Below are 15,331 nucleotides of genomic sequence, written 5' to 3'. Positions count from 1 at the left end.
CCGGCGGATTGAGGCTGCCGTTGAGATAGATTGTTACTACCCCGCTAGGAGGGTAAGTTTTTTATCTAGGGACAAGAAACTTATGTAATGGGTTCCTAGATATGTATAATTTTTTTATTTTTGGGGAGATTGTATATAAACACAGTGTTTTGGATTATAGTTGACTCTGGTATTTTGTATTTTGTGGTTATGAGAATGATGATTTACATTTACTGCTGCCTAAGTTCTGCTGTGTATGACAGGTGTCCCCGTTACCCACGGGTTCTGGTTGACTATTTTATTTATTATGTTTTATTATATGATATATAAGCAGGTTGTTACATCTGGTATTGTGGTTTATTGGATGACATGTTTGTAAATTATGTTTCCTGCTGCTTAGGTATCAGAGTTAAATGATAGGTTTACCTCTGATACCCATGGGTCCAGGTTGATCATGATTATTTCAATTTAGTAGGTGTTAGAGTCACTATGAGTATTTATTTTAAATAATAATAATAATAATAATAATAATAATAATAATAATAATAATAATAATATGGTAAAATATATGGTAAAATGGGTAGGTCGTTACAAGTTCGTTGTGGTTTTCATTGATTACATATTAGTCTACTCGAGGAGTTTGAGCATGAGATGCACCTAAGGCTAATACTTCAGATGCTCAGGGAAAAGAAATTGTATGCCAAGTTTAGAAAATGTGAATTATGGTTAGAAAAAGTTGCATTTCTGGGCATGTTATATCAGGGGATGAAATTTCAGTAGATCCCAGCAAAATAGAGGTAGTAGTGAATTGGGTCAGACTGAGGAACATACAAGAAATCAAGAGTTTCTTGGGACTGGCGGGATATTACCATTGGTTTGTAGAAGGATTCTTAGCATTGTTAGGGCCTTTGATGCGACTAACTAGAAATAATGTCAGGTTTGAATGAGACGACAGTTGTGAGTAGAGCTTCTAGGAATTAAAATAAAGGCTTGTCACAACACCAGTATTGACTATTCCATCGGGAGGTAATGGTTACGTGATCTACTATAACGCGTCTTTGGGGGGCTTGGATGTGTATTGATGTAGTAGGGTAGAGTAGTAGCATATACCTCTAGACAACTGAAAGAATATGAAAAGAATTATCCCACGCATGATCTAGAATTGGCTGCAGTGGTTCATGCACTGAAGATTTGGAGGCATTATCTGTATGGAGAGAGATGTGAAATATTTTTAGACCATAAAAGTTTAAAGTACTTCTTCATGCAGAAGGAGTTTAATATACGGAAAAGAAGATGATTAGAGCTCATCAAGGATTATGATTGTACTATCAGTTACCATCCAAGTAAAACTAATGTGGTGGCTGATGCTCTGAGCTGAAAATCTGGGGAACAACATAGTTAGAAGCAGTAATTCAGTGTCCGATCCTGATGGACTTGGAGAGGCTTGGCATGAAATTAGTAGAAAGTGATCACGAGGCATTTATTGCCAACCTGGTGGTGCAGCCTACCCTACAAGAAAGGATTAAAGTTGCTCAAAGGGACGACGTAGAATCAGTAGAGCTGATAGCTAAAGTGCAGGATGTACAGGAAGAGGAGTTCAGTATTTTAGATGACGGAGCTCTAAGGTTCTGTAACAGGTAATGCACGCCTATAGATGAGGATATCAGAAAGGCGATCCTTGAGGAGGCTCACTGGTCCCTCTATACGGTACATCTCGGTAGCACTAAAATGTATAAAGATCTGCGAGAGTATTTCTGGTGGAGTGGCATGGAGAGAGAAATTGCCGAATTTGTACAGTAGTGTTTGACGTGTCAGCAAGTAAAAGCTGAGCACCAAAGGCTAGCAGGCCAGCTACAACCACTTTACATTTCGGAGTGGAAATATGATCATATTTCTATGGATTTTGTGACAGGTTTACCGCTGGTACGGCAGGGACAAAATACTATTTGGGTGGTCGTAGATTGATTGACAAAGACCGCGCACTTTATACCTATTAAAGTCAACTACTCCATGGAGAAACTGGTAGATATATATTCAAGAGATAGTATGATCACATGGTGTGCTAGTGTCTATAGTATCAGACCGAGACCCACGTTTCACGTCACAGTTTTGGAGGAGCTTATAGGAGGCTCTGGGGTCTCAGTTGTCATTTAGCACGATGTTTCATCCTTAGACAGATGGGTAGTTAGAGAGGATGATTCAGATATTAAAGGATATTCTACAGGCATGTGTGCTGAATTTTGGGGGTAGTTGGACCCAGTATCTGCCTCTAGTAGAGTTTGCATACAATAACAACTATGAGACCAGCATCAGTATGACACCTTATGAGGCACTATATGTAGGATATGTCGTTCTCCTCTATACTAGGATGAGATAGGAGAGAGGCGAGTTTTGGGACTAGAAATAGTACAATAGGCATATGATAAAGTTTGGCTTATTAAAGAAAGAATTAGTGCAGCTCAGAGTCGGCAGAAAAGCTATGCAGATAATCGCCGCCAAAAATTGGAATTCAAAGTATGAGACCATGTATTTCTAAAAATAGTGCCATTGAAAGGTACTATGAGGTTTGGGAGGAAGGGTAAAGTGAGCCCTAGGTTTATTGGCCCTTTTGAGATACTTGAGAGAGTGAGGTCAGTTGCCTACCAGTTAGCTTTACCACTAGTTGTATCCAGAATACACAACGTCTTTCATATTTCTATGCTGAGGAAATACATCCTAAATCCCTCCCACATGGTCAGTTATGCAGGGATAGAACTCAGAGAATCACTAACTTATGAGGAGATACTAGTGCAGATCTTAGACAGGAAGGAATATGAATTGTGCAATAAGAGAATTCCATTAGTAAAAGTCTTATGGAGGAATCATGCGGTGGAAAAAGTTTCATAGGAACTTGAGGAAGAAATAAATTATAAGTACCCACATCAGTTCAGTGGGGACCAGCAGTAGACAGAGGGAAAAAGTAGTAATAATCCAAGTAAAGTAGATAAGATTTGAGTTATTTTATGTTAAGTAGGATAATGTATGTATAAGCGTTACTATTGGTTATAGGATAGGTAGTGTTTTGGTTTTGGGAGAATTTTTCTTTTATGTATTTGCAATCTCCCAAAACCCTGATGTAACCACAGTATTCCTTCCCCACAAGTGAGGATAAGTAATAAAATAAGTAGCCCATTTTTCTCAAAGGATGGTGTTCAATACATATAGTAAATTTCGAGGACGAAATTTTATAAGGAGGTGAGAATGTAGAGACCCAAAAATTTATAGCCATTGAATAATAAAAAGAGAGAAAATAGGTGAATGGAAAAGAAATTCAAAAGGGGGACAGAGCAAGGTTCGTCGACAAACCTTCTGGTCTCGTCGATGAACTCTTTCACTGGTTCATCGTACGCCACGTGTCTTGTCGATGAAAATATACCAAAAGTGGTGAAGTTGGACTTGAAGTTCGTCGATGAAGGTTATAAGCTCATCAATGAACTCCCTTCTTGGCCTCGTTGACGAGGTGACGTCTCGTCGACAAATCCAGGTGTATAAATATGTCAAACTTGGGATTTCAGTGAGGAATTTTGTGTGGAAACTCTCTCTCTCTCTCTCTCTCTCTCTCTCTCCTTCTCTCTTGAAGTTCATCCCCTCTGCCTTCTCTCTTCCATTCTGGCTTCGTTCTTTGTCGATTCGATGGTTGGAAGCCGCCACATTACTCCTGGGAAGATTCTCTACAAGTTTGTTGGAGTAGATTGTTGGTTAGGCCAACTTGGGCACCATCCCAAAATCTGGGTAACTTAGTTATTTTGAGTTTTATAAGGTATTTGGTGTTTCTGGACTGAGGAAAATGCTTTAGATAGAATAATACTGAAGTTTTGTTGGGAAAAATGTAATTTCAGGGTGTTGAGCTGGGAACACCACAAGAGTAGGTTTGGTTTTTTTTGTAGGCTTCTTAGTAAGTCAGGTGAGGGGATAAATTAAACCAGCATTTTTCATGTTATTTATTATTATACAACATTTATTTTTAGGAAAATATGTATGTCATAGAACTATGTTTGGGAATACTGTTGTTGAACAGGGAAATGATTTTAACACATTTTATAAAAAAATGTGATTTCAGAACAAATTATGTGTTTATAAGGCTACTTACATTTATGTGGCAAGAGTATAACATTTCCATGAAAATTATGTTATATTGGAATATTATGATTTTCCCAAGATAAGCAAGTTATAGCAGTTTTCAGGAAAACCCTAAAAACAGTACAGGAACTATGGTTTTGAGATTATGTTAAATAGTGTAAGAATTTATGTTTATTACATTATGAATTATGCTGACGCAAATGCCGTGATTTTTATGTTATGAATTATGCTAGCTCAAATGTCGTGATTTTTACGTTATGAATTATGGCGGTGTAAAGGCCATGATTTTTACATTATGAATTATGACGGCGTAAATGCCGTGATTTTTACGTTATGAATTATGCCGGCGTAAATGTCATGATTTTTACTTTATGAATTATGCCAGTGTGAATGTCATGATTATGTATGATATGTAAGAAATCATGAAATATGTTTATGTCAAATATTACTCTGAAATACGAAGTAGCTATGTTTTAAATGGAATGTATTATATGTTATTAGAAGCCGGATAGTTTAGTTCAATTTTATGAAGCACGATACTGTAGCTATATGTTCACGATTATAAATATGTTAGTGCTACAACACATCTTAAGTAAAGTGTGTGAGATGGCAGTTGATGTGGCTTTATGGGTGTGTCGTAGTTCCTCTGGTAGCTTAACACAGGTGAAATAGGCTCATCGTACTTACACACCTATGTTTGACTTGGCATGGTCGGCCAGCCATTGCTAAGTGTCGCCTTCAGCCTGGACAACCCTGTCATGTGGGGGGGGGGGGGTAAGACATGACAATAGCTAGTTATCTATCCTGGGTAATAAGTCAATATGATATGTTTATATAAGATGATTTTGCAGTAAATAAATTTAGTACGTTAAACTATGTTATGTTAAATCATGTTTTATTCAGATATGATACAACTATCGATACCAATTATGAATTATGTACTGTTATATGTATATCACGAAAAAAATACTCATGTTTCCACACACTGATATTAGTTTATCTCCCTTACTGATAGGTGTCTCACTCCAGCCATACAAACATTTCAGGAAATCCAGGTAGGAGGGCGGATCGAGCTCCGTGGTAGTAGAGATTGGCCGAGCTACCCTGTCTATAAGGTAAGTGGGTGAGCTAGGGTTAGATGGATTTTGGGTTATGACCTTAGGATACTTTTTGGTCTTTTTGGGATGTATGTATCTGTATATGACATATTTAGTAGAACTCTGCTATGGTTTCTAGTGTTTTATGGCATGTATGTAATTTTATATTTTCCGTTACTTAGGTATCAGAGTTGTATGACAGATATATCCCTAGCACCCATGGGTCCAGGTTGATCACGACTATGACAGTTTAGTAGGATTATTATATATGTTATTATATGGGAAAAAATATATATTTGGAAAAATAGGCTGGTCGTTACAACGGTACCGTAGCTATATGTTGGCAGGGAGTGCAATCACATTAGGATGATAATGTGATGATGGATAGACGATTGGTGACCTTGGCATAGGGGTGAGCATAATTCAGGGAAAACCGAATTAATCGAATTAACCGATCGAAATTGGTCAGTTCAATTCGGTTAAAAAATTCAGTTTGGTCGGTTCGGTTAGGCTTTTCAACATTTCAGTGAATCGGGCTTCGGTTCGGTGAATAGAGAATATTAATTCGGCTAACCGATTTAATAATTAATTAAAATTTAAATATAAATTAGTAAAATAAAATCCGATTATTCACTTATTCCCTCTCAGACTCTTAGTCTTACACTATCACTACTCTCAGAAGTCAGAACTCAAAAGGCCCTCACTGGCACTGCGGCACTGCCTCTCTCTCGCACACCCGAGCTCGGTCCTCCGGAGTCCGCACCACCAGGCACCAGGCACCATCTTCACACGATGCCATTGTCTGTGTCCATCGCCATCGACGTCGTCGGCCATCTTCACCAACACAGTCATTGCTCTCAGAAGTCGAAAGGCCCTCACTAAGTCACTACCTCTTTCTTGCTCACCCGAGCTCACTGCTCCGCACCACCATCTTCACGCGATGCCATCGCCTGCTCCCATCGCCATCGCTGTCGCCGACCATCGTCACCAGCACACAAGCTCCCTCTCATTCTCATTTTTCTTCTCTCGCGCACAGACCAGTTGGTCCAGTTCACCAAGAACCACCCCCGACTCCTCCTCATCGGAGTCAAGCTCGCCCGAGCCCAATCGTCTCCCTATCCACCTCTCCTCCTCATCAGTCTAGAATTTGAATACACCTTCCCAACTTCCCCCCTTCCCTCGTTCTGGATACACCTCCCCGACTTCCCTTCTTCCCTCATTTCTTGGTTAAATTCGGTTAACTGAATTACCCGAACAAGAAATTTGATCGGGTTCGGTTCGGTGAGGCCTAACGGTTTGGTCAGTTTGGTTAACAATATTCTTTAACCAAAATTTTTTGTTAATTCGGTTAATTAACCGAATTTGGCCGAACCAACCGTTTGCTCACCCCGACCTGGGCATAGTACTCCCCTGAGGAAAGTGTTAGGGGGGGCCCATACGATCCAGTTCCGTATGACCATAGGTGGGCACAATCGTACTTACTACCTTTTTTGACTCAGCTATGGTTGGCCAGCAGTATGCTGATTCCAGCCTTTTGGCCGCACAATCCATCATGGGGGGAAGCTTGTCGTATGAGAATGTGATAGCGTAATGACGCTAGTTTAACAGTATAGGTTGTATCTTTTATACATATATGGGCAAATTTACTATAAAAGGGCTATATTGAGTCGACAGTTTATTATTCAAAAATTATGTAATTTTAGATAAACAGTGTAGTACAGTTTTAAATGCCATTTCACATATAGTTAAATAATGGAAGTTTTATATTCACACGAGAACTCATGCTAGTCACACATTGATAATAACATAATCCGTCTTACTAAGAAGTGTCTCACCCCATTATACAAATCATTTTTTAGGTCCTTTAGGGAACCGTACCTACCTTTCCTTGAGGTTGCGGATTAGACTCTTGGGAGTAGATATCAGAGCTAGTGAGATACCAAATATCCTATTTTGGGATTGTAATATATTGACAGATAGAACTCTAGTAAAGTGTTTTGATGTTTTAGAAATCTTCCACTGTATGCTTTAATTCCAGTAATGATAGGTGTACCAAGGATTCCCTAGTTAGAGCGGGTTGCAGTATATGTATATGTGGTATCAGAGAGTATTTATGTATCATACTAGCACTCCGAGCTCACGTGGTGGTTTAGGGCGCTACAAGTGGTATCAGAGCCTAGGTTGCTAGGTTCTGCAGACTAGGTCAGATGATCTTACTAGAGTATAGGTTTAAGTGGGATGATGATAGCAATAGGTAGAATAGGAATTTTGAGTTTTGCTTTATAAGCCTGGAGACAGAAATTCCTTGACGGACTTCTATGTTTTTCTATATCAGTTGATGGGTTCAGAAAACTACGGTAATCCATTGATGTTTTTGTTTCCGAGCAAAGAGGCAGGAACTTGAAAACTAGAATGGGAATATGAAATTGGCAGAGTATGTCGTAAAGATTTAGGCCGATATTTAGAATTTATTTAAAGTAAGCATTTTAGTATTATGATTCCACAAGATATGGTAGGATATTAGGGTTCTAAATTCGTTTTGGTTATGTCTACAGGATGGATCCCAAGGATAGTAACGCTGTCACCGGAGGTAGTAGCAATGAGGGAGTTGCCCATGAGGGTGGCAACAATTCTACAGTGGTGCTTTGCGATTTTTCCCAGCAGTTTATGGCCGAGGTTTTGTGGAGCTCTTAAGGGCAGGATCATCCCATTACTAAGCTAGGAGATTTTATTGAGAAGTTCACTTGCCTAAAGCCTCCTACCTTTGCGAGAAGTACCAACCTGACCCTTGCAGAGAATTGGATTCGGGAAATTGAGAAGATCTTGGTCGTACTACGATGCACCGACGAGCAGAAGGTGATATATGCTACATTTAAACTGACTAGAAAGGCCGAGAGATAGTGAGAAGCAGTAAAGCTGCTGGAGGAGTAGAGACCCATGCCGGTGGCGATGATGTGGGGCTGTTTCAGAGAAGTGTTCTTTGATCGGTATTTTCTAGCCTCTGTCAGGAAAGCAAAGACAGAGGAGTTCTTGAACTCGACTCAGGGACAGCTGATTGTTCAGCAGTACGTCACCCGATTTGTGGAGCTATCACACTTTGCTCCTTACATGGTACCAGATGAGTCCGCGAAGGCTTGGAAGTTCGAGAGGGGTTTGAAGTAAGAGATTATAAAGCAAGTGGTTGTGTTATAGGTGCAGGAGTTTGCTACACTAGTAGATAAGGTCACTGTGGTAGAGGCAAGTCTACAGGGGGATGTAGAGGCTCAGAACTCAAAGAAGAGGCCGATGCTTTCTAGTTCTCATATAGGCGCGAGGAAGGGTCCTTGGAGGAGGTATGGTAACGGCAGAGGCCAGTAACGGGATATGGGTGGTGAAGCATTCCAATGTACCTCATTATGCCCTGTTTGTCCTATGTGTGGCAAAAGGCATTCAGGAGAGTGCAGGGCAGGATTAGGTGGTTGCTTTTGGTGCAGTATGTGATGACCTGCTTAATTTTCACATTTTTATTATATATTCAATATCATAAGTCTCAGATTAGCATACCATAATCTACCTGGATCCGTGGGTACCAGGGATACATCAGAACACATAACGGAAGCCTAAGCAACAGGAAATATACAATTATATATATATATATATATATATATATATATATATATATATCACATTATTCCATACATCACAATACCAGAGTAACCACAATCACTATACACATATATATACAACACTCATCCCAAAATAAGTCTTAGGGCCATTCCCTCAAAAATCCAACTGTCCCTACTAAAACTTACCCTTTAAAAGGGCGGACAACAGCTCCAGATTAGCAGGGCTTTTCCCGCTCTCCTATCTGGGGCTCTTGAAAAGTTTACGAAATTTCGGGATGAGACACCTCTTAGTAAGGGAGATAAACTAATACTAGTGTGTGGCAACATGAGTATTCCGTGTTATGCGTATATCATACAAAATATATTCAGTAACTGTTTTGTCAAATCTAGGAAAACATATATATAAAATCAAGGCAGACCATATTGCATTTTCATAAACATATTCCATCTTATATAATAATAATAACATAAAAACATTCTTGGTAGGTTAGCTAGTTGTTGTCATGTATTACCCCCACATGATTGGGTTGTGCGGCTCGAAGCCAGGATCTGACAATGGTTGGTCGACCACTGCCAAGTCAAAAGTACAGTCTGTAAGTCTGATGGGTCTGCCAGACCTAGTCCGTATACCAGGGGCGCTCACACACTTCTTAAAAACCACATCGGACATCCAATCTCACACCACTCCGTACAGCGGCATTAACACAAATATCATGATCACGAGGACCATGGACACATAGCAACGGTACCGTGCAAGTGCTAGCCTAAATCAAGCCAACCAGATTCTAATATCATATGACATATACTAAAACTGTGATACATGAATATCTCATATCATTAATTATCAGATCAATCATATCATTTTGCATATATACGTATATCATGAAAATCATCGGCCCGTACGCCGACAAGTCATAGCACAACCCGTACATTGGCAAATCACATCCATAGCTCGGCCCATATGCCGAAAAATCATATCATAGCACAGCCTGTACACTGGAAAATCACATCCATAGTACGACCCGTATGCCGGCAAAACATATAAAAATCTTGGCCCGTACGCTGGTTTTCCATTATAAAAATCCGTATCATTCACCTTCCCAGAAAACAGTATTTCATATTAATTTTTACTCATGCCACACTAACAGGTTTTTCACATATTCAACACACCATCATTTTCAACAGTATTTCCCAAATATAAATCATATATAAATATACTTATTTTCCTGGAATCAAAGGCTATAACAATATACATATTTTTCATAAAATACTAGCTTAGTTTATCCCCTTACCTGGCTACTGAGAAAGCCCCCAAAATATTCTAGTCTAACACCTGAAGGATATACTGACCAATACCCTGAAAATGAAAACTCCCAGTATTAAATTTCAGTATTTCCACATGTATATCATTTTCTATAACTATCGCAAGACCAAATTTGACTTAAAAAGCCTTACCTCAACTCAGAGATGATTTCCAACTTACTTTCACCAACAATCCGCTCTGGCAGATTTGGAGAGAACTTCCTCAGGAGCGTCGTGATGGCTTCGGATTGTCGATTCGGCGTAAATTTAGCCCGAAATTGATGAAAGAGAGAGAGAGAACCGAAGGGGAGAGAGAGAGAGAGAAAAGTGTTAGCTTCATTAGAAAGTTAAAAATCTGGATTTTGATATTTGTAGAGCAGGGAATTCGTCGATGAGCCACGTCATTCGTCGACGAATCCTTTAATAATTTCGTCGACGAAATTCAGTCCTCGTCGACGAAATTCAGTCGGCTCAAAACCTTTCTCGGTATTTCCTCATCGACGAATCTCCTGTATTCGTCGATGAATTCTCTTATATCCTCGCCGACGAATCCCCTGTATTCGTCGATGAATTCTCTTATACCCTTATCAACAAATCCCCTGTATTCGTCGATGAAGCCTGATGTTTCCCTCGGTTATTCCTTTCAAAGTGCAATGTCATCGACGAACGCTTCGCATTTGTGGACGAAGTCGACTTCCTCCTTCTGTAACTATTTTCCATTTCCCTTCCTTTTTATTATTTAAATCCCATTTTTATTCGGGTTGTCACACAGTAGGCTCGGACATTTGGCGTGAGATTACCACATGGCATGGAGCAACGCACCCCTACAGCAGCCATATCATGAAGGCAACCGGGCACCATGCGGAAATTATCAAAGGGGTATAACCCAAGTGAGGGTATATTCCTTGACTCCTATCGACGCTGAGAATGCAAAAGATGTGGTGATAGATAACATTTATGTGCTTTCAAATAAATTCATTGTATTGTTTGACTCACGTGTATCACATTCTTTCATTTCTTAGGGATTCATTAAATTGTGCGGGGTAGAAACAAAATTGTTAGATTTTGAGTTAGAGGTGGTCACACCGACAGGGTCAGTGGTAGTGTGTAGTAAAATGATCCAAGACTGCAAAGAAGAAATTTAGGGGAGAATGATACCTGCTAACTCGATTATCTTTGACATGCATGACTTTGATCTTATTTTGGGGATAGATTAGTTAGCAGCTAGCTATGTGAGTATTGATTGCCATAGGAAGGAGGTAGTGTTCCAACCTCCTGAGGAGCCGGAGTTTATATTTTTCAGGTCGTGTGTGTGCTCTACACCACAGATCCTTTCAACTATATAGACGAGGAGGTTACTCTTAGAGGGATGTCAGGGGTATTTAGCATTCTTAAAAGAAGCACCGAGGGAGGAACGTAAACTGGAGGATATTTTAGTGGTAAGAGAGTTCTCAGATATTTTTCTAGAGGACTTATTAGGATTACCTCCTGATCGTGAGGTGAAATTTTCCATTGCGTTGCTTTTGAGGACAGCATCTATTTCTAAGGCTCCATACAAAATGGCTCCAGCAGAATTAAAGGAGTTAAAGGAGCAGCTGCAAGAACTTCTTGACAAAGGATTTATCAGACTGAGTGTTTCACCCTGGGGAGCACTGATGTTGTTTGTAAAGAAGAAAGATGGGTAGATGAGGATATGCATCGACTATAGAGAGATTAATAAAATGAAAGTAAAGAATAAGTACCCATTACCCCGAATTGACAATATGTTTGACTAGTTACAGGGCACACAAGTCTTTTCCAAGATCGATTTGTGATTCGGGTATTATCAATTGAGAGTTAAATCAGAGGATGTACCGAAGACGGCCTTCCGTATTAGGTATGGCGACTATAAATTTATGGTTATGCCTTTCGGATTGACTAATGATCCTGTGGTATTCATGGACCTGATGAACAGGGTATTCCACGAGTACTTAGATCAGTTCGTGGTGGTATTCATCGATGACATCCTGGTTTATTCGAGGAGTCCCGAGGAGCATGCAACTCATTTGTGGTTGGTACTGTAGGTACTTAGAGAAAAGAAGTTGTTTGCGAAGTTCAAGCGATGTGAATTCTAATTAGAGCAAGTGGAATTTCTAGGACATGTGGTGTCCAGTGAAGGTGTTTCAGTGGACCCGAGCAAGATAGATGTGGTAGTTTATTGGGCGAGACCAAAGAATGTGCATGAGGTTAGAAGTGTATCGGGTCTGGCAGGATATTACCGCCAGTTTGTAGTGGGATTTTCTAGATTATCAGGTCCGTTGACATGACTCATGAGGAAGAACAAGAAGTTCGAGTGAACTAGAGAGTGCGAGCATATTTTTCAGGAACTGAAGCAGTGACTAGTTACTGCCCTAATGTTGACCATTCCATTAGGAGATGGTGGATTCTTGATCTACAGCGGCACATCTAAGAAGGGACTCGGGTGTGTCTTAATGCAATAGGGAAAGGTTATTGTGTATGCTTCTCGCCAACTCAAGGATTATGATAAAAACTATCCAACGCACGACATGGAATTGGCAGCAATAGTCTATGCATTAAAGATCTGGAGGCACTACCTGTATGGTGAAAGGAGCGAGATTTTCACCTATCACAATAGTCTTATGTACTTTTTCAATCAGAAAGAGTTGAACATGGGGTAGCAGAGATGACTTGAATTAATAAAGGACTACGATTGTACCATTAGTTACCACCTAGGAAAAGCTAATATGGTAGTTGGTGCTTTGAGTCGGAAGTCAATGACTGTGTTAGTTTTAGCAATTGGAGTTCAACATTAGATCAAGATGAACCTGGAAAGGTTGGGTGTGGAGTTAGTGAAAGGAAATCACCAGGCATTTATTGTTAGCCTAGTAGGGGAACTGACCTTACGGGAAAGGATCAGGACATCTCAGACGAAAGATACAAAGATGGTGGAGATTGTGAGTGGTGTATAGGATGGGTTGAAGGCAGAATGCAATGTCTCTGACGAAGGGGTGTTGAGATTTCACACTAGGGTATGCGTACCGAATGATCTTGAAATTAAAAGGACCATCCTAGATGAGGCACATCGCTCTTTATATACAGTGCATCCAGGGAGCACAAAGATGTATAGGGATTTACGAAAATCTTTCTGGTAGTCTAACATGAAAAAAGAGATTGGATGTTTTGTTGAGCAGTGCCTGATATGTCAGTAGGTGAAGGTCGAGCACCAGAGGCCAGTAGGACCATTACAACCACTTCTCATTCCTAAGTGGAAGTGGGAGTACATTTCCATGGACTTTGTCATGACATTGCCATCGGCACTTCATCGACAGAATGCTATCTAGGTAGTTGTTGACAGAATGTTATCTGGCTAGGTTTTGACAGATTGACGAAAACTACCCATTTCATTCTAGTTAAAATAAGTTATTCTATGAATAGTCTAGCAGAGCTCTATGTGCAGGAGATAATCAGATTGCACGGGACGCCTGTGTCCGTCGTTTTAGATAGGAACCCACGGTTTACTTCTCAGTTTTGGAAGAGTCTACAGGAAGCTTTGGGAACTCAACTTACTTTTAGTACTTCTTTTCACCTATAGACCGATGGTCAGTTAGAGATGACTATTTAGATTCTATAGGATATGCTGCGGGTGTGTGTATTGGATTTCAGGGGTAGTTGGATTAAATATCTACCGTTAGTTGAGTTCGCATACAATAACAGTTATCAGGCCAATATTAGGATAGTACCATATGAGGCACTGTATGGTCGGAGGTGCCGATCTTCGTTGTATTGGGACAAAGTCGGTGAGCGAAAAATTTTGGGACCAGAGCTTGTTCAGCAGACCTATGAAAAGGTCCAGTTTATCAGGGAAAGAATTAAGACAACACAGAGTCGACCGAAGAGCTATGCAAATATATGCCGACGAGAGCTGGAGTTTGAGATAGGTGATACCACATTTTTGAGGATTTCTTTGATGAAAGGGGTAATGAGATTTGAGAAGAAGAGGAAATTAAGCCCTAGATACATCAGGTTATTCGAGATTCTGGAAAGAGTTGGTTTGGTGGCGTATAAGATAGCATTACCCCCATCACTGTCTAGGATTCATGACGTGTTCCACATATCCATCCTAAGGAAGTACATTTTGAATCCTTCGCATGTAATCAATTACGAGTCTTTTGAGCTCGAGGATACATTGGTATATGAGGAGATACCGATTCAAATTCTAGACTATAAGGAACATGAGCTACATACTAAGATGATTCCGCTTATAAAGGTACTTTGGCATAATCATGCAGTGGAGGAAGCATCATGGGAATCAGAGACAGAAATACGTCAGAAGTATCCACAGCTATTCAGAGAGGCTCAGCACTAAGCAGGTACATGTTAGTTTTGTATATAGGTTTCTTAGAGTAGGTCTATTTAGCTTTATTGTTTGTTCATAGTGGGTCTTCGAGGGAGTTTTGTGTGGATATTGTAATCTCCCGAGACATTGTGTGTAACCACAGTATTCCCCCGCCATAAGTGAGGGTAGTTAATAAATTTAAGACAAAGCTACTATGTGGGTGGCCGTCGGCTCTTCCTAGAGTCGAATCAGCAAATCAGGGATAATTCAGGGGATATAATGGAAATCAATTAACAAATTTTGATGATGAAATTTTTATTGGGGGGGGGGGGAGATTGTAAAAATTGAACCCGAGAAATAAGAAAATAAATAAAAGAAAAGGAAAAAGGAAAAATTTTAAAAGGCAAGCAGCAATTCATCGACGAATTCCCTGCTTTTGTCGATGAATGTCCTTCTGTGGTTTGTCGACGAAATTCAGGCATCGTCAACGAAGAGATACCAAGAGGAGTTTTAGGTATACGGTTCATTGATGAACCCTTTCTTTCATTGATGAACGTCCTTTTGCAGTTTGTCGACAAAGGCTCCATTTCGTCGATGAATTGTGCCAAGTCAGCGGTCTATAAATGGATTTTCAATTGCTTCTTTATTAAGAAACTTAATTTCTCTCTCTTTCTTTTTCTCTCTCTCTCTCTCTCTCTCTCTCTCTAACCTACGCCCTCACCCCTTCTCTCTTCAATTTCTCGCCGTTTGTCGCTTGAATTGATGATCGGAAGTCACCACGAGGATCTAAGAGCATTTCTCTACAAGTCTAGCGGAGCAGATTTTTGAACTGGGCTTTCCACGTACCACTCCAAAACTAAGGTAAGTAGGGTATTTTAGGGTTTTATTGTTAA

At 40.0% G+C, this 15,331-nt stretch overlaps 1 protein-coding gene across 1 annotated transcript; it reads left to right on the top strand.

Annotated features, from left to right (window-relative positions):
* The first annotated feature begins 8,132 nt into the window (after positions 1-8,132).
* Positions 8,133-14,468, top strand: LOC131155975 (uncharacterized). The gene is made up of 3 exons (XM_058109430.1): positions 8,133-8,306; positions 8,388-8,527; positions 13,817-14,468. Exons 1-3 carry the CDS (start codon positions 8,133-8,135, stop codon positions 14,466-14,468), a joined length of 966 nt encoding a protein of 321 aa, XP_057965413.1.
* Positions 14,469-15,331: the final 863 nt, after the last annotated feature.

The sequence above is a fragment of the Malania oleifera genome, chromosome 5 (assembly GCF_029873635.1).
Source record: "Malania oleifera isolate guangnan ecotype guangnan chromosome 5, ASM2987363v1, whole genome shotgun sequence".
NCBI lineage: Eukaryota > Viridiplantae > Streptophyta > Magnoliopsida > Santalales > Ximeniaceae > Malania > Malania oleifera.
The sequence above is the reverse complement of the archived record's forward strand: the minus strand, read 5'-3'. Positions and strand labels throughout refer to the sequence as shown.